The sequence below is a fragment of the Macaca thibetana genome, chromosome 7 (genome assembly GCF_024542745.1).
Source record: "Macaca thibetana thibetana isolate TM-01 chromosome 7, ASM2454274v1, whole genome shotgun sequence".
Taxonomy (NCBI): Eukaryota; Metazoa; Chordata; class Mammalia; order Primates; family Cercopithecidae; genus Macaca; species Macaca thibetana.
In genome coordinates, this window is record NC_065584.1 from 115,902,621 (window position 1) to 115,922,498 (window position 19,878).

Sequence of the window (19,878 nt, forward strand, 5' to 3'; positions counted from 1 at the left end):
CTTTATTTATTTATGGTTTTTTGTTTGGTTTTTTTTTTTTTTTTTTTTTTTTTTGAGACAGAATCTCACTCTGTCACCCAGCTGGAGTGCAGTGGTGTGATTAGCTCACTATAACCTCAAAATTCCTGGGCTCCAGCTGTCTTTCCACCTGATCCTCCCTGCTACAGGTGTGCACCACCACACCTGGCTCTTTTGGGTTTTCTGGTTTCTTTGTGGGGTGTTTTTTTGGGAGAGATGGAATCTTGCTTTGTTGTCCAGGTTGGTCTCCAACTCCTGGCCTCAAACAGTCCTCTCACCTCGGCTTCCTAGAGTGTTGGGATTACAGGCGCAAGCCGCTGTGTCCAACCCAAGAATCCTTTTCAGGCTGTCTGTGAAGACAGAACAGAACAATCAGCAGGTGCTAAGATCGGCTGCCTGAGAGGCCTGGAGATTCTGTTTCTGATGTCTTTCACTTCCTTCTCTTAAGTCATCTTTCTTGCTCTGCTTGCTTAGTGGCAGAAATATGGTTATTGAAAACCAAATTTTAGCATAATGAGGAAAGGTAGCTACTTGGGTAGTCTTAACGGGGAAATGGAGGAATTCTCTCTTCTCATCTATTTTTGTTATTCGTTCCTAAAGAATAGATTTTTCAAATTCTGATTGCTGGAACTATGGAAAACACAGGTGACTGTGTAACATACCTACTTGTTATAAAGACTTCAGAATTTATTACCATAAAATGTACTCTAATACATGTGGTAGATATGTTCCTCATCAGGTTCTCTGAACTTATGAATCATATATTGCCTGGTTGCTTGCATTATTATTCCATGTTTTTCTAAAGTGAGTCCTACCCAATTTTTTTTTTCTTAGAACCAAAGCCTGTGTATGCCCAGGTTGGGCAGCCAGATGTGGATTTACCTGTCAGTCCATCAGATGGTGTCCTACCTAATTCAACTCATGAAGATGGGATTCTTCGGTAATACAATTTTAAAGTTGTATTGTTTTCTTTGTTCATTGTTAGGCATTATTTAGAGTAGGAATTTAATTGTAAACCATATTGCATATATTTTTTAAAATAGTACATACCACCTAATACTATGATTAGTTTTTTTATTTAACATTCTGCTACTTATATATGATAGTCAGTTAGAAATTAGACAACAGAGGAAATTTTTGGATGCATTCTTTCTCACCACTGTCTCCTGCCTAGTTTTTAAGTTAGGAATTAGAAAAAAAATATTTCTATTCAGACATCAGAATTTCCACAGCTTTCCAATGGAGCATTAAAAAAAAAAAATTGTGTTTCTCAATCTCAGCACTAGTGGCATTTTGGGCCAGGTAAGCGTTTATTGTGAGGGGCTGTCCTGTGTATTGTGGCATGTTTAGCAACATTCCTGGCCGCTAGATGCCAATAGCAGTTCCCTAATTGTGACAATTAGAATTCTCTCTGGACATTGCCAGATGTTTCCTTGGGGGCAGAATCATGGTTGAGATTGTTTGAGAACCTGTTCTAGGGTAGTTAGCAACTCAAAAGTAAGTTTTTGCTGTCTTAACACCTTTCATTACTTTACATTTTATACTTGGTAGAATTGAGATGTAAATTTGTAAACAAATTTCAAACCATCATGATCATCAAATTAGTATTTTGTTTGTTTGGTTAGTTTTTTTTTTTTTTTTAACAGGGTCTCGCTCTGTCTCCCAGGCTGGAGTGCTGTGGTACGATCTCGGCTCACTGCAACCTCTGCCTCTCGGGCTCAAACAGTCCTCCCACCTCAGCCTCCTGAGTAGCTGGGACGAAAGGACCCATACCACCACACCTAGCTAATTTTTGTATTTTTAGTAGAGATGAGGTTTCACCATGTTGCCCAGACTGGTCTAAAACTCCTGGGCTCAAGCAGTCCACCAACCTCAGCTTCCCGAAGTGCTGGGATTACAGATGTGAGCCGCCATGCCCAGCCCGAATTAGTTTTTTATTGGCGCCGGTAAAGGGGACATGATGTGAATAATTGAAAATTGGCAGATTTCCTCAAATGGGTTGGATCTGGACCCCTGACACTCATATTTTCATTGCTAAAGAAAATTAAGTGGTTGTCTTAGACCCAGCTAGGTAGATAGAAGTAGTTTCTGAAAGAGATGGGGCTTTTACAAGTTTAAAATTGTACAATTTTAATATTAGGTAACTGATAATTGAACCTTTTATAAATTGTGAAGGCATAGGTAGTCCCCTTCTTTTTCCTTTCTTGGGAATTGCTTGAAAATTTGCATAAGTGTTTAAGGTTTAGGAAACCGTAATGATAAGATTCCAGAGACGGGCCGGGCGCGGTGGCTCACGCCTGTAATCCCAGCACTTTGGGAGGCCAAGGCGGGTGGATCACGAGGTCAGGAGATGGAGACCATCCTGGCTAACACGGTGAAACCCCGTCTCTACTAAAAATACAAAAATTAGCCGCGCATGGTGGCATGCGCCTGTAGTCCCAGCTACTCAGGAGGCTGAGGAAGGAGAATGGCATGAACCCAGGAGGTGGAGCTGGCAGTGAGCCAAGATGGCGCCACTGCCCTCCAGCCTGGGTGACAGAGCAGGACTCCATCTCAAAAAAAAAAAAAAGAAAGAAAGAAAGAAAAATTCCGGAGACCTCCTTCCCTGGGAGAACAAATACCAAAGAGGATTTGTGGATGTGGGCAGGATTAGTAGCTGTGCCAGGAAAGGTTTGGTTTTTCATTTAAAGCCAATGAATGGATTTGATGCAGAAGTTAGTGAGTCTGTTTTGCTATTGCAAGTAGTTAATATAATGCAGGCAGGACAAAGTATAAAATGTCAGTCATCGAAGGCACATGACACTGTTGGTGAGATTTGGCCTGAAGTTGTCTTCTAACAGTGGTTTTCAGAAGCCAGGTTTTACTAAAGGGTGGATACTGTGCTCAGTTTTTTTACTTTCTGAAGCACATTAGATTGGTCAGGGTTAGAAGAGGATTTCCAAAGACCTATAGTCTTTTGTTTTTGTTTTTGTTTTGTTTTGTTTTAAAGAGGGCCTCACTCTGTCACCCAGGCTAGAGTATAATGGTGCGATCATTGTTCACCATAACCTCAAACTCCTAGGCTCGAGGAATCCTCCCACCTCAGCCTTCGAAGTAGCTAGGACTACAGGCAACGAGCCACGAAACCCAGCTAATTTTTTTTTTTGTTTTTTGTTTTGTTTTGTTTTCTAGTAGAGACAGGATCTTGCTGTGTTGATCAGGGCTGGTAACAAACTCCTAGGCTCAAGCAGTTCTCCTGCCTCAGTCTCCCAAAGTGCTGGGATTATAGCTTGAGCTACCGCACCCAATTAGACCTGGAGTCTTAAGGACTTCGAGGAAATGTTTAAAGAGCTTTCAGTACAGTGGGTTTAGGAGAGGAATCTATGAGAATGCTTTTGACCTGGCTAGGATACCACTACAAGCAAGGGACTTGGACCATTTGTAGTAAAGCTGGTAAATAGTTTCATGGAGGGATCAAGGATGCCACCAGCCAGTGAGAGACCTCATCTGATTCTCAGGCTCTTACTGTTATGACAAGTTGATGTTAGTTCCAGGTCAGGTCACCCAATCAGAAGTGAATAAATAGTAAGTTCTGAAAGTTAAGATGGTCTCTTTAGTTAGCTTAAAGAGACTAGAAATCTCTCCTTCCTCAGCACATTCATTCATTTATTTGACTTGTGTTTTTTTGTTGTTATCTGTTAGTTTCTAACAATTTGGTTATTACATAATAAAGACTATAGGGATTTTTTTCTACACGTCTTGTCAGAATAGGTAAAATAGTGTATTTTCTTGGCTAGGAATGTGGGAGTACTTATGAATACCTAGAAAGGAAATATTGTGGGTAATTTTTAATTACAGTCTGTTTCTGTCCAGTCAATTCTTATAAGGCATCTTTTAGTATTTGTTTTGAGGAGTGTCACAAGGTTTCAACACTACACTGATGCTAGAGGTGGGTGTGTATGCATTATTTTTTTTCCATTCTGAGAACTAGAAAGGGACAGAGATTGGATGTGGGGCTAATCTAGAAAGGCTGAATGACTATATGATTTGTATTGTAAAACTCAGAGGGGCAGCCAAGTAAGTTAACTACTGTCAACTACTGAAAGAGTCCACCAACTGCAAAGTTTTTTTAAAAAATCACTATCTATTGCATGTAGAAATCACAATGCTTGGAGCCTTATTTTGACCCATCGTGTCAGGAAAATTAGCCAATTTATAGTTCAATTTCTACCTTTATTTTTAAAAATTTGACTTTTCAGTTATTTAATAGAAATGATGTGTGATTTGGGGTAGAAAAAATGGAAGATGTTTTTAGCCATTGGGAATGTACTGTGTATTCCCAAGACTCTTTGAGAGTTGAGAGAACATTGTTTTACAAAGTAATTTTATAAATTAGTTATGTAAAATAATACTTGCATATTAAATTTGAATATTCCAAAACTTTGTTAATCAGAAAATAGTGTTATTAAGTCTGGTTTGAATTCTAACACTAAATTTTACTTAGTAAATCAATGGTGTGTGAGAAATTTTAGAAATGATGTTTCTTTATTAAATTTTGAATGTAGTTTTCACTCTAGTGTTTGCTATAATGTTTTAAGCTCTTCTTAACTGTTTCAAATGAAATATCTGTTTTAACAGACCCAGCATGAAATTGGTAAAATTCAGAAAAGGAGATAGTGTGGGATTGCGACTGGCTGGTGGAAATGATGTTGGAATATTTGTAGCTGGCGTTCTAGAAGATAGCCCTGCAGCCAAGGAAGGCTTAGAGGAAGGTGATCAAATTCTCAGGGTACGTCAGTATTGCAACTTACATGGGTTAGAAAGTACTTGGATCACCAGAAAAAGGTATCAAACAACAAGCTTACTACTGTAATTAGATTGTAATCTGTATGCAGTCTCCATTAAGCCAATTAAACTTTCAAGTCAGAATCCATCAGGTCTACCTTATGCGTAACTTCTCACTTCCTATTCTTGTATCTTGCTCTTGTTTACTGCTATATTATGTGTTAGTAAAGAATATGACATTTCATTTCTACCACTAGTGTTCACAGAAATAGAAGAAAATAAGTCTTATATCCCGATGATAATATCTACCAGGTAGTCTTTGGAAGTTCAACTAAACGTTCAGACTGGCAAGACTCTGCCATGGGCCACAACTTGCCAGCAAGCAACATCCGGTGTTCCACTCCCATGTGAGTCATCTTGAAGCAGTCCGCACAGCCTCTGGGACCTTCTTAACCCCAGATAATGGCTCAGGCACAGGGAGATGGAATTCACCTTAAAGGCAGATGTGTAAGCTGCCTGGCTTTGAAACTTCATGCTCCACAAGAGACAGGATCTGTTACACAAATCAGCAAAGCCCAGGTTAGATGCAGATTATCAAGAGAGTCTATAGAGTCCCTTCCTTCCTTCCCCATAAACAGTGTCATCTAGTGACATAGTACCATCTTCATCTGTCTCCTGTTTCTTTTTAAAATATCCAAACCTCCATTTGATTTGCTAGATTAAACTATGTCCCATTTTAATCAGAAGGTATCTGTCCGTTGTAAGCTCCTGTATTTATTCTGCTTCTCCACCACAAAGTCTTTACCGTGGCCTCTCTGTTCTGGTCTCTTTCTGTATTCAGCCTGCCTCTTGCCAGTGTCCTGGATTTAGCCCCCTGTCTGCTGCAGAATCTTGTAGCTTTGTTCACTTTCTTCTCTTTCTGTCTCCCGTGGTTCTTCATCTGTCTTCCACTGTCTTATTTGTCCTGTTTTGCTGTTGAACTTGTTGAAGGATGTGGTTGAGGCCCTTGCCTGTTTTCTTGTCAGTCATTGTGGTCATATAGTTTTACAGCCTGGCTTCCACCTTCACCACTACTGAAGCTCAGTTTTCAATAAACCGTGGCTGAGCTAATGTCATCCTCAAGCCTCATTTTCCTTTATTTTTTAGCAGCGTTTTGACTGTCTTAATCTTTTTTGAAGTACTTTCTTCCTCAGATTCCATAATACTGCCATTCTGGTACTCTAATTTTTTTATTCTTTTCCTGCCTTCTTTACTGATACTTTTAAAACTTGGGGAATGTTGGTTATTCTCTGCTTCTCTTGCTATACTGCCTCTTTCTTGGGTTTGGTTGCTCAAGTGAGCAGCTCACGATCAAAATCTTTTCACTCTGAGCGATTTCCTGAGCCCTGTCCTTTGCTCATTAAATCCTCCTCTTTTTCCCTTCAAACTTAGCATGTCAAAAAGTCAAGGCATCATCGTGACTTCAGACCTATTTCCATCTGATCTGATATGGTGATTCTTTCTGAAGATGTTTACATAGTTGTCAATCAAGTTATGTCAAAAACATTTAAATACAACATGTATAATAATGTTCACTATACCAAGGAAATTAAAGAGACCTTTTTTCTTACCTACCTTTTAATCCTGTTTTGAAATAATCAGGGCATACATTTTTTAAATGTGTCTTTTTTTTTTTTTTTTTCTTAAGACAGTGCCTCACTGTCACCCAGACTGGAATGCAGCGGTGTGATCATGGCTCACTGCAGCCTTAAACACCTGGGCTCAAACGTTCTTCCCCTCAGCCTCCTGAGTAGCTGGGACCACAGGCATTCACCACCACACCTGGCAAATTTTTGTATTTTTTGTGGAGACAGGGTTTCACCACGTGGCCTAGACTGGTCTCAAACTCCTGGGTTCAAGCGATCCACCTACTTTGGCCTCCCAGAGTGCTGGGATTACAGACATGAGTCACTGCGCCTGGCTAAAAAATGTTTCTTAATAGTTCAGTTTTGTTTTGTATCATAAAAGTGGTGCATGTCAGATTTTTTTTGTTTGTGGGCTTTTTGGCTTTTTTTTTTTTTTTTTTTTTTTAATCTGGAAAATTTCCAAAACGTGGAAGAAGAAAACCTGCCTGTAATCCTGCACAGAGTCACTGGTGACATTTTGGTAAGTCCATTTTGGCATTTAGAATCTTCTAATGGAAGTGAACATTTACTTGCAGACACTGAGCCTGCGTTACACAGATGCTGTTACAGGGACGCCACAGCGCAGACTGTCTTTTTAAGCCCATTTTCTTTTGATTTTTCTTCTCAGCAGCTTGTAAAAAAGTTATCTTTTTTCATCTAAATTGGTTAAATTTTACAACAGATTAATGTCAGGGCACACTGAATCTGTTTAAATAAATTTATGCCTTCAACTCACTTTATTTACTTTCTGTTTTTTTAAAATTAGAGGGTATTCTTTTCTCCACAGTAAAATAAGTTTTTTCCTCTTAAAGACGTGATATTTTCGGCCGGGGGCGGTGACTCACGCCTGTAATCCCTGCACTTTAGGAGGCCAAGGCGGGCGGATCTCCTAAGGTCAGGCGTTCGAGATCAGCCTGCCCAACATGGCAAAACCCCGTCTCTACTAAAAATATAAAAAAATTAGCTGGCCGTGGTGGTGGGCACCTGTAATCCCAGCTACCCGGGAGGCTGAGGCAGGAGAATCGCGAATCGCTTGAACCTGGGAGGTGGAGGTTGCGGTGAGCCAAGATCGTGCCACTGCACTCCGGCCTGGGCGACAGAGGGAGACTCTGTCTCAAAAAAAAAAAAGAGTGATATTTTCAAATTAGGTAGACTGAGAGTATCTGTGTATGTTATTTTCATATTCTTAAACAGCCAAGAATGATTTATGAAATCTTATTTTAATAGGTAAACAACGTAGATTTTACAAATATCATAAGAGAAGAAGCCGTCCTTTTCCTGCTTGACCTCCCTAAAGGAGAAGAAGTGACCATATTGGCTCAGAAGAAGAAGGATGGTGAGATGCTGTCAGAAAATGAAGGAGATAAACCTGTGGAGTTTAAGGACTTACAAAGGGATTTATTCCATTTTTTAAAAATAAGTCACTCAAAGTCGAGTGATGAATGAATTTGTTAATCTCAGAGAAAGTTACATATTCTAAGTCATTTAGGGGCACAGAATTTCAGATGATTCTCATTAGCAGAGCATGCTAATAGGACTAACCTTTATAGTATTCTCATTTAAATAAAATGCCGTCCAACCCTATACAAGTGATAGAAAGTGTTGATTGATTAGCCTTCAGAACCATACAAAAGTATATGAGAGCAGCTTTCAAATTTGTGCTGATGTTTCTTTTCTTTTTTTTTTTTTTTTTTTTTGAGACAGAGTCTCGCTCTGCCACCCAGGCTGGAGTGCAGTGGCGTGATCTTGGCTCACTGCAAGTTCCGCCTCCCGGGTTCATGCCATTCTCCTGCCTCAGCCTCCCGAGTTGCTGGGACTACAGGCGCCCGCCACCTCGCCCGGGTAGTTTTTTTGTATTTTTTAGTAGAGACGGGGTTTCACCGTGTCAGCCAGGATGGTCTTGATCTCCTGACCTCGTGATCCGCCCGTCTCGGCCTCCCAAAGTGCTGGGATTACAGGCTTGAGCCACCGCGCCCGGCCTGTGCTGATGTTTCTAAGCAACACACTCAGTTGTTTATTAGCATTAATTCAAGAGAAAACTCCATTTTTTCTGTAATAAAGTAGATACAGTTTTCACTAAGAGCCAGGGTTCTCAGCCTTGGCACTGTTGACATTTTGGACCAAATAATGTGGTTTTAGGGGCTGTCCTGTGTATTGTGGATATTTAGGAGCATTCCTAACCTCTGCTCACTAGATGAGATGCCACTAGCACACACCCCCTACCCTTTCAGTACACAGATGGGACAGTCAGAACTACATATTGGCAAATGTCCAGTGTTGGATGGCGAGGGATAAGATTACCTTTATTTGAGAACTGCTGATTTAGATATGGAAATATCTATAATGTTTGCAGATAAGTTAGATGATATAATAGAAAACAAGCATGTGGCTTTTGACAAGTTACTTGATGTATTTTCTGCATTAGTTTCCTAATCTGCAAAATGGACATACTAAGAGTTTCAGTTCTTACAGTGATGAATACATGAAATAAAATACTTAATACAGTACCCGGCATGTAGTAAGAATTTGTTGGATACTGTTGTTGATATTATCATAGCATCTTTACATAATATACTCTTTGAGATTGTTATCCCACTAAATATTGATAATGTGTTTGTTTTTATTCCTTTTAGTTTATCGTCGCATTGTAGAATCAGATGTAGGAGATTCTTTCTATATTAGAACCCATTTTGAATATGAAAAGGAATCTCCCTATGGACTTAGTTTTAACAAAGGAGAGGTGTTCCGTGTTGTGGATACCTTGTACAATGGAAAACTGGGCTCTTGGCTTGCTATTCGAATTGGCAAAAATCATAAGGAGGTAGAACGAGGCATCATCCCTAATAAGAACAGGTAGGAATGCTTGGATACTTCTCATAGAGTGAATCAAGTAAATGATGATAGATAATTTCAATCCCACTGGGAAATTTTGGTAATGTAAAGAATTATTTTTCATTGTATTCATATCTATAACTGGCTTAGCTTTACAAACTCCTCTTTATTATAACCATTAAGATTTAAACTGCATGTGAACTTCTATCCAGTATTGTACATTTCATTTCATTGTGGGTCTTTTTCCATTTTGCATTTTAAATGCCCTTACTTTAATTTTCTCCTTTCTTGTGTAGAGCTGAGCAGCTGGCCAGTGTACAGTATACACTTCCAAAAACAGCAGGGGGAGACCGGGCTGACTTCTGGAGATTCCGAGGTCTTCGCAGCTCCAAGAGAAATCTTCGAAAAAGCAGAGAGGATTTGTCTGCTCAGCCTGTTCAAACAAAGTTTCCAGCTTATGAAAGAGTGGTTCTTCGAGAAGGTAGTTTATTTTCTACAGACTAACCTAATACCCTTTAACGTCAATATGTTTAAGAAAGAAAAGGTATAAAATATGCTGTTTTTCGTGTGAATTTCTTTCCAGCTGGATTTCTGAGGCCTGTAACCATTTTTGGACCAATAGCTGATGTTGCCAGAGAAAAGCTGGCTAGAGAAGAACCAGATATTTATCAAATTGCAAGTAAGTAGCTTCAGGGCTAACTTAAATGAGGTTGGGAGTTACACCTCTAAAGTGAGTGAGTTCTGATTCACTCAATACAAATAAGACTTTTTGTCAGTGAAAAATTGCAGTTTATCCCATTCTTTTAATTTGGTGAGAAAACCCCAGTGACCATGTCCTTGTTCCACCAATTCTTTTAATGAGAAAAAATCACTGTTTAGGAAACTCTTGGCTTCATATGAAAATTGGGTAACATACAATGTCGTGGAATCCTCACAGTCATGCTCTGAGGTAAGGAGTATAATATCCATGTTACAGTTGAGCAGCCTGAGACTTGGATGGTGATTGTGTGGATCCTTACCAGTTTCTTCAGTCTAAACTTCCTGGTGACCCTCAGTGAACGAGTGACAAGACTCGGCTTTGACCACGACCCTTTCTTGCTCCATTCCAGCTCTTAGAGTCATTAAACTGACAAATACACAAATAGTTGAAAAGGGTAATAAAACAGTGCTACTGTTATCAGCTGTTATTATTGCAGACATTTATAACAAGATAGTAAGTATAAGTATTGAGGTTGCAGTGCTTTGTTTGCCAAATACGTTTTGCTTACAGATCCTTGTTTTGTTTACTTTATTTTTTTAGAGACAGAGTCTCACTCTTGCCCAGGCTGGAGTGCAGTGGTTAGATCATTGCTCACTGTAGTCCCAAACTCATGGGTTCAAGCAATCCGCCCACCTCAACCTTCCAAGCAGCTAGGACTACAGGCGTGTGCCAACACGCCTAGCTAGTTTATTATTATTATTATTATTTTTGTAGAAATGGGGTCTTCCTTTGTTGTCTAGGCTGACCGTGAGCTCTTGGGCTCAAGTGATCTCTGGCCTTGGCCTCCCCAAGTGCTGGGATTACCGGTATGAGCCACTGCACCCGGTTTTGTTTTATTTTTAAACTGTTTTTGTAATTATAAAAGTGCCATTCTCTGTTTCGAAAACTTGGAAAATTAATTTTTACACATATCACCACCGTATATTTTATTCCATTGTATTTTTTCCACTCTTTTAAGCATATTTTGGCAAAGTTTTATTTATACTGTTTAGAAAAGTTTATATCCTATTTTCCTTTTTCATAGGTAATGGCATATTTTCATTTTATTATTCTGCAATTTTTGGTTCATTTAGCCTTTTTTTATATCGTTTGTTTCAAATTTATATTACTATTACAAAAGATACAGATATCTGTCCATATTTTGTTTGTTTGTTTATGCCCTGCTTTGTTTCCCAAAGGATTTAAATCCTTTGTAGCTGTTCCCATAATTATGATGAAGTTCCTGCTTTCCAGAGACTTGTGCTGGGGATTTTGTTCCCACTGGCACTATATGACCCTCAGTAAGTTGTTGTTTTTTGTTTGTTTGTTTGTTTGTTTGTTTTTTTGAGATGGAGTCTTGCTCTGTCGCCTAGGCCAGAGTGCAGTGGCGCAATCTCAGCTCACTGCAAGCTCTACCTCCTGGGTTCACGCCATTCTCCTGCCTCTGCCTCCCGAGTAGCTGGGACTACAGGCACCTGCCACCACGCCCGGCTAATTATTTTTTTTTTAAAGTAGAGACGGGGTTTCACCGTGTTAGCCAGGACGGTCTCAATCTCCTGACCTCGTGATCTGCCCGCCTCGGCCTCCCAAAGTGCTGGGATTACAGGTGTGAGCCACTGTGCCCAGCTGACCCTCAGTAACATCTTTAAACTGCACAGTGTTAATTTAAAGAATCAGAACATCATCTTTTCTTTAATACATTGCTTTTCATTTGATTGCCAATTAAATTGAATAAGGATATTTATTTTCTGAACATCAGAAGATTTGCAGACAAATGATTTGAGTAAAATCTGAGCAAGTTAGAAAATGTTTATTTCTATCTTTTTAGTTTATTCAGAAGAGGTTTTGTTTTGTTTTATTTTGTTTTGTTTGAGACAAGGTCTTACTCTGTTGCCCAGGTTGGAGTGCACTGATGTGATCTCAGCTCACTGCAACCTCTGCCTTCTGGGTTCAAGCGATTCTCCTGTCTCAGCCTCCCCTAGTGGCTGGGATTACAGGCACCTCCCACTGCGCCTGGCTAAGTTATCTGTAGATGACATTTCACCTGAAGAAGTTGGTGGTGACCCTTATCCATAACCAAATGTAGGATTTTTAGATTTGGGAAAAGCAAGTATGATGAGTTACAAAGCTCTGCCTTAAAGGGTAATACATTGGTTTAATCAGGTTTACTCCACAAAGAGGAATTCAGGTAGCTTAGTTGTATATCTTCTTTGAATCTAATGACAGTCTTTTGAATTGAGGAGTTAGTCACATTTTTTTCCAGCCAGAATTCCCAGTTGGTCTTTCTTCTTAATTCTCCAGTGTTCACTAGATTTGAAATTCTGCCCTGCTTGCCCATGGTGCTTTGTCTTATGGTAGTCTCATTCTCTAAAACCATTTATCTTGACCATCAGTGTGACTTGTCTTTCCAGATCTCTGCCTTTGTCTGATCTCTGAAACACCAAAGCTCTTCCTTTCCTTTCAAACTTTCCTTGTGACCACAGTCACAAACGTTGCTGTGCTCTGAGATGGTGGTTGGAAACCAGTCCAAGCTGCATTTGGCACATTATACACCAGTGAAGACAGGTTGCCAGGATGAAGCCATAGGTTGTCTCACAGTTACAGATGAACAACTCCCTGCCCCTAGGTTCCCCTTCTACTGATGTAACTAAGGTCTCTAACCGAGAACTCCCTAGGCAATCTGCTACAGCACCATTACTGATGGTTGATGGACATGCCAAGGTATTGACCTCTTCAGCCAGTAGTGGCTGGTTAGAGCTTGGCAAAGGAGCAGCCTCCTCAGTTTATCTCAGTGTGCCATACAAGTAATATTTTCTCTGGATGTTACAGTGTGAAAAGGGGTGGGAGGTAGTGCCATGTTGAGCCATGTTAGAGCCCCAGGCAAAAGAAAACAATGTGCATTCCTATATATTTTTTCTTCTTTAATGGCTAATTTTTTTCTAGACTATTAAAGTAGTTGGAAAAATAGTGAAAAAAAAAATGAGAAGTGTGCATGTTAAAACTTACTTTAAGTACTGCATGCATAAGACAGTTTCCACAAACAAAGTACTGTCCAGCCCGGCATGTCAGTGGTGGCCAGCAGTTGAGAAACTCTGATCTAACCAATGAAAATTTGATGTCTTATTTTTGTCCTGACATAATGAATAGAGAGTGAACCACGAGACGCTGGAACTGACCAACGTAGCTCTGGCATTATTCGCCTGCATACAATAAAGCAAATCATAGATCAAGTAAGTTATTAAAATTTGGCCTATTTCATTATGTTATTGTGGTTTTGAGTGGGATGGGATTTGGTTAATTTGAAAGTAGAAGGTAGTTTTTCTAAGACTATTACTGACATACTATAAGAAAATTAAGCCCTTACTGAAAAGCATTATAATAATTACTTTCTTTTTTTTTTTTTTTTTGGGACGGAGTCTCGCTCTGTCGCCCAGGCTGGAGTGCAGTGGCCGGATCTCAGCTCACTGCAAGCTCCGCCTCCCGGGTTCACGCCATTCTCCTGCCTCAGTCTCCCGAGTAGCTGGGACTACAGGCGCCCGCCACCTCGCCCGGCTAGTTTTTTGTATTTTTTAGTAGAGATGGGGTTTCACCGTGTTAGCCAGGATGGTCTTGATCTCCTGACCTCGTGATCCGCCCGTCTCGGCCTCCCAAAGTGCTGGGATTATAGGCTTGAGCCACCGCGCCCGGCCATAATAATTACTTTCAAGGGAATAGTTACTGTAGGCATCAGAAGATGATTTTTCATTACCAGAAAACAAGTGTATGATGTTTAGATGTAATTAACAGACTGCTTATATATTACATCAGTACAATTCAAGTTGTAGTTTGATATTTACATTCGTAAGGAATGTCAGGAACATTAAATTCTTAAACTTATTTTTTTCTAACTGCACACGGATAATACTGTCAGATGGCGGTGTTAGGGCTAAGTCTTAAAAGTGAACTTCATAGAAAGGTTTTTAGAAATTTGGCTAGAAATGGAATTGAATTAACTTAAAATTAGTTTTTTAATATGTGCTCCTGAGACATTAGAATACAATTAAAGATCCGTTACCACTGAAATTTTGTTTGTTTTTGTTTTTGAGGTAGGGTCTTGCTCTGTCACCCAGGCTGGACTGCAGTGGCATGATCTGGGCTCACTGTAGCCTCCACCTCTCAGGTTCAAGCGATTCTTGTGCCTCAGCCTCTGAAGTAGCTGGGATTACAGGCGTGCACCACCGTGCTTTTGCTAGTTTTTGTATTTTTAGTAGAAACAGGGTTTCTCCATACTGCCCAGGCTGGTCTCGAACTCCTGGCCTCAAGTGATTCACCCACCTCGACCTCTCGAAGCGCTAGGATTATAGGCATAGCGTGAGCCACCGCACCCAACTGAATGTGATGATTCTTAATGAATGATGTCTTGTGTCTTTGTATATACTTTGCTTTCTTTTTCTAGGACAAACATGCTTTATTAGATGTAACACCAAATGCAGTTGATCGTCTTAACTATGCCCAGTGGTATCCAATTGTTGTATTTCTTAATCCTGATTCTAAGCAAGGAGTAAAAACAATGAGAATGAGGTTATGTCCAGAATCTCGGAAAAGTGCCAGGAAGTTATATGAGCGATCTCATAAACTTCGTAAAAATAATCACCATCTTTTTACAAGTGAGTATGTTAATAAAGGCCTTCTTTCAGCTTACAATGCCTGGGCAACATTAAGTAGGCCAAAATGTTACAATGTTCAAATACTAAAACTTACACAATCTTTTCTTGGAAAGTTTCCTGTTGTGTTAACAGCTGCTGTTTGGTTAAAAGAAAATATACAGTAGCAAAATAGAAATTTCAGATGTTTGCATCCTCAGATACCATCTTTCAGTAATGACGATTTAGCTGTAAGCAGGGTTGAATTCTTCTGACTTTTGGCAGTGCTCTAACCATAAAACTACATCGTTAATTTATTTTCAGCTACAATTAACTTAAATTCAATGAATGATGGTTGGTATGGTGCACTGAAAGAAGCAATTCAACAGCAGCAAAACCAGCTGGTGTGGGTTTCTGAGGGAAAGGTAAGACGTTTCCTGTTATGTTTTTGACTTGTTCAGTAAACTATGTAACTAATCAGAGATGCTTTTGAGGTACCAGTGCTTTCTAATTAGATCAACATTTTGGAGAAATTTAGGGAAAGTTAGCTTTTAGGTTTTTATAATTTGTGTGTAGGGGTTATGAAAGTTGTTTCTGATGGTAAGAGAATTCTTAAATTTTCTCACCTGTTGAATTACCACTACAGTAGGATTGTCTCCTAAAGAATCTCAAATTATAATGAAGAGCAGGTTGAGTTCTGATGCTGCCCCTGTCTGGCTATGAGTGACGACTTTGAGCCTGGCTTCAGTTTCCTCCTCTGAAAATGAGGGGATTTGGAGGCCTAGATGAGCATCTCCCAAAGTGCTGTCCTCAGCATTCTCAATTCAGGACTTGCTCTGAGAGAGAAGGCACTGTGAAGGCAAGCAGCAGGTGGGAAATAAACCCTAGACCCCTTCAGGAGTATCCTGGTACCCACTGGCATTGAAAGGCTCTGAGACATCTTAAAGTTAAAAAGCCCACTACATGCATTTCCTCACATTTATTTTTCACTCAACACCTATTAACATTCTTACAACATACTGGGAGATATTGAACAAAGTACTAGATCCTTCCTGGCTTTGAATTTTGTTTTCTATATGTCCAAATGGCCAGCTTTAAAATAACTACTTTCTATTGTCAGTCTTTCTGGTTTTATAGCAATCTTTGATGGGAAGGTCTATTTATTTTGTCTGGAGAGTTAATCATTTCCTCCTAGTACACCATTGAAGGAAGCTTTTTTTTTTTTTTTAAATGTCTTTTACCTTTTTCAGATCAGTGCAATAAGTTTTGGTTATTAGGGAAGATTGAGAATATCTCTGGTTTTTATTTTGTTTTTTGTACTTCTTGTTGGTTTGGTTTTTGTTGTGTTTTGCCCCCGCATGGTCCCTCTCTTCCTCTGCCTGGCTGTGGCTACAGATGGCTCTGAGAGTGCATGCTGCATGCTTAGGACCCCCCGTGTCCCTACCCAGACATACACAGCCTCTGCAAGGAGAGCTATTAACACTGAGAGGCAGTGTCTATTGTTCTCACCTATAGTAAGGTGTCAGAACTATGGTTTTTCTCTTTGTGAACCAGTCTGGGGGATGGACCATGTATATAAGAGCCTAAGACCACTCTGAATAACGTCATCTGGAACTTGATAGGAAAATGAAGGTGGAAACAAACCACACCACTTGACAGGAACACGCTATTACTAATTTCTACTTTTGCAGCACTTGAGGATTGTAGTCATCTTCATACTGATCTTCTATAGCAACACAATTCTATCAATATCCTTTGTCAGGTCCAATGTTAATAGCTTGCACTAGTGAATTCTTAAAATGAAACTAGTCTATAAATGTTTTCCCAAAATGCACAAAGTATACATGTCTACTACCTGAGAGGCTTTTTTAAAATCCACAAATCTTAATTTTTTGTAATTTCTTTTAGTGATATTCTTATCTGCTTTCTTTGCTTGGTTTTAAAATAAAGGTCCAATTTTATAGCTTTTTATGTGAGGAAAAACAGGTTATTATCAGGCTAAACTGATGCATTTTGTAAGGCAGAAAACATTGTTATAACTTAAAGCTTATCTTCCTGTCCCCTTCTTTTCAAGTATATTTCATAGAATAGATTCTTAAACTAAAACCACTTCATTTCACATTGACTTTCCTGAACCAACTATTTTGACCTAATTGCTAGAAAGAGTTCCTTTTTACAAGATCTAACACAGTCTTATATGTTCCCTGCTAAACCAGGAAAAGTCATCCTGAGGCTTTCTTAACATATTTCCTAGTTCAAAGCAACTCATCGTACTTGCTCACATATGCATTTCAAACCAGCTGCAAAAACTAAGTGGATTGATTAGTTCTAAGTTCTTTTTGCCCAGACTTTCAATATTTCCTTGAGTGGCTACTGGATTATAGTATTCAGAACCCTGGCAAGTTAAAGATTAGAGTAGATAGCAAGAAGACTTTTCTTCTGCAACAGTTGTTACCGAGTTTAGAAGCCATTGAGACTTGTTCAGAGAGATTGTGCTCTAACAGGATAGATCCCTGGATTCCCACTCTCCCCAGCCCAGGCTGGCAGATACTCTCTCGAAAACCGGAGCATGGGGAGACCTGACACACCCTAGTCTTTCTTATCAGGAAGGTCGTGCTCAAGGTCAGAGTCTTAACAAGCCAAGCTTGGGGACTGCATGGAAAGCTCCATTCAGGCAGCTTGACTCCCATGACCATGCTTCTGGCACAGCAGATGTGCAGAGCCACACCAAACCTGCTAGGTAATAGCAATACATCTTCCTGGAGGACAAGAGTCTTATGTTTGTCCTTCAGTCCATACTGAAGTGGAAGAAATACTTTCTGATTTCTGGATTCCAGATCCTTCAGCTGTCATGACTGAGCACATTGTCTAGGCAGGGTCTTCAGGGAGTGTTCTTTTTAATCCAGGTACTAGTGTCACATTAGTGTCCAGTGATAACCTGTTGATTGCAACTCTGTAGCTTCCTTTCCCTCAAATACTTCTCACTTTCTTTCTGATCTACTCAGAAGACAATCAACATAAACTATTAGAAACTGAGTTCTTAATTACTTACAAAAGAAAAGCATTACTGTATTTTTCCCTCTCCATCCGTTGGATACTGCTTCTATGAAAAATAATAAAGAATTTCTTCTTAATGTGGCAACCACCACGTAGGTGATGATTTCCATTGTGTTTCATAACAGCTTTAAGGGCCAAATGTTTAACAGGTTGTTTTAGTCTACTCTTGAACTGCTGTAAAGAACTACCTGAGACTGGGTAATTTATAAAGAAAAGAGATTTAATTGGCTCACAATTCTGTGGGCTGTACAGGCTTCTGCTTATGGGGAGACCTCAGGAAACTTATGGCAGACAGTGAAGGGGAAACAAGCATATCTTAATTACATGGTTGGAGCGGGAGGAAGAGAGAGAAGTGGGGAGTGCTGCACACTTTTAAACAGACAGATGTTGGGAGAACTCTTATCACAAGATAGCACTAGGGGGATGGTGCTAAACCATTAGAAACTGCCCTCATGATCCAATCATCCCCTCCCAGGCCCCACTCCAACACTGGGAATTATAATTCAACATGAGATTGGGCTGGGGACACAAATCCAAACCATATCATTCTGTCGCTGGTCCCTCCCAAATTTCATGTCCTCCTCACTTTGCAAAATAGAATGGTACCTTCCCAACAGTGCCCCAAAGTCTTAACTCATTTCAGCATTAACTCAAAAGTTGAAAGTCTCATCTGAGACAAGGCTACTCCCTTCTACCTAGGAGCCTGTAAAATCAAAAACAAGTTAGTTACTTCCAAGAGACAAAGGGGATTTAAGCATTGGGTAAATACTCCCTTTTGAAAAGGGAGAAATCTGCCAAAATGAAGGGCCTCCAGTCCCCATGCAATTCCAAAAGTAAGTAGATTAGTCATCAAATCTTAAAGCTCCAAAATAATCTCCTTTGACTCCTCAGCTCACACCCAGGCTACACTGATGCAAGGGGTGGGCCTCCAAGGCCTTTGAAGCCACGCAGGGCACAGCCCCTGTAGCTGCTTTCATGGACTGGCATTGAGTGCCTGTGGCTTTTCCAGGTGCATGGTGCGTGCTGTTGGCAGACCTACCTTTCAGGGTCTGGAGGACAATGGCCCTCTTCTCACAGCTCCACTAGGCAGTGCCCCAGTGGGGACTCTGTGTGGGGGCTCCAACCCCACGTTTTCCTTCCACAGTGCCCTAGAGGTTCTCCATGAGGGCTCTGCTCCTGCAGCAGACTTCTGCCTGGACATCCAGGCATTTCCATACATCTCTGAAATCTAGGCAGAGGCTCCCAAGCCTCTACTGTCTGCCTCTGTACATCCACAGACTTAGCACCATGTGGAAGCTGCCAAGGCTTAGGGCTTGCACCCTCTGAAGCAACAGCCTTAGCTGTAACTTGGCCCCTTTTGACCATGTCTGGAGCTAGAGCAGCCATAATGCAGAGCACCATGTGCTGAGGCTGCACAGAGCAGCAGGGCCGGGCCTGGCTCACAAAACCATTTTTCCCTTCTAGGCCTCCGGGCTTGAGATGGAGGGGGCTTGAGATGGGAGGGGCTGCCACAAAGGTCTCTGAAATGCCCTGGAGACATTTTCCCCCATTGTCTTGGCTGTTAACATTCTGTCCCTCCTTACTTAGCAAATTTCTGCAGCCAGCTTGAATTCCTCCCCAGAAAATTGGTTTTTATTTTTTACCACATGGCCAGGCTACAAATTTTCCAAACTTTTATGTTCTGCTTCCCTTTTAAATATGAGTTCTAGTTTCAGATAATCTCTTTGTGCACACATATGAACACATGCTGTTAGAAGCAGCCAGGTCGCTTCTTGAATGCTTTGCTGTTTAGAAATTTCTTCCACCAGATACCCTAAATCATCTGTCTCAAGTTCAAAGTTCCACAGATCACTAGAGCAGGGGCACAGTGCCACCAGTCTCTTTGCTAAAGCATAGCAAGAATTAATGACCTTTACTCCGGTTCCCAGTAAGTTCTTCTTCTCTGTCTGAGACTTCTACAGCCTGAACTTTATTGTCCATATCACTATCAGCATTTTGGTCAAAACATTTCTACAAGTCTCTAGGAAATTCCAAATTTTTCTGTCTTCTTTTGAGCCCTCCAAACTGTCTCAACCTCTACCCATTACCCAGTTCCAAAGCTGCTTCCACATTTTCAGATATCTTCTTGGCAATGTCCTACTTCTCTGGTACCAATTTACTGTATTAGTCCATTCTCACACTG

The 19,878-nt window shown here is 40.3% G+C and overlaps 1 protein-coding gene across 9 annotated transcripts in view; it reads left to right on the forward strand.

Annotated features, from left to right (window-relative positions):
- TJP1 (tight junction protein 1) overlaps window positions 1-19,878 on the forward strand; it is a 274,243-nt gene that overhangs the window by 233,325 nt on the left and 21,040 nt on the right. For all 9 annotated transcript variants that reach the window (XM_050800090.1, XM_050800092.1, XM_050800093.1 and 6 more), the window contains 9 exons: window positions 853-958; window positions 4,636-4,786; window positions 7,674-7,782; window positions 9,080-9,299; window positions 9,575-9,759; window positions 9,862-9,957; window positions 13,165-13,247; window positions 14,453-14,663; window positions 14,964-15,064. In XM_050800090.1, coding sequence (XP_050656047.1) covers window positions 853-958; window positions 4,636-4,786; window positions 7,674-7,782; window positions 9,080-9,299; window positions 9,575-9,759; window positions 9,862-9,957; window positions 13,165-13,247; window positions 14,453-14,663; window positions 14,964-15,064 — 1,262 coding nt within the window. The remainder of the gene's footprint in view (window positions 1-852; window positions 959-4,635; window positions 4,787-7,673; window positions 7,783-9,079; window positions 9,300-9,574; window positions 9,760-9,861; window positions 9,958-13,164; window positions 13,248-14,452; window positions 14,664-14,963; window positions 15,065-19,878) is intronic.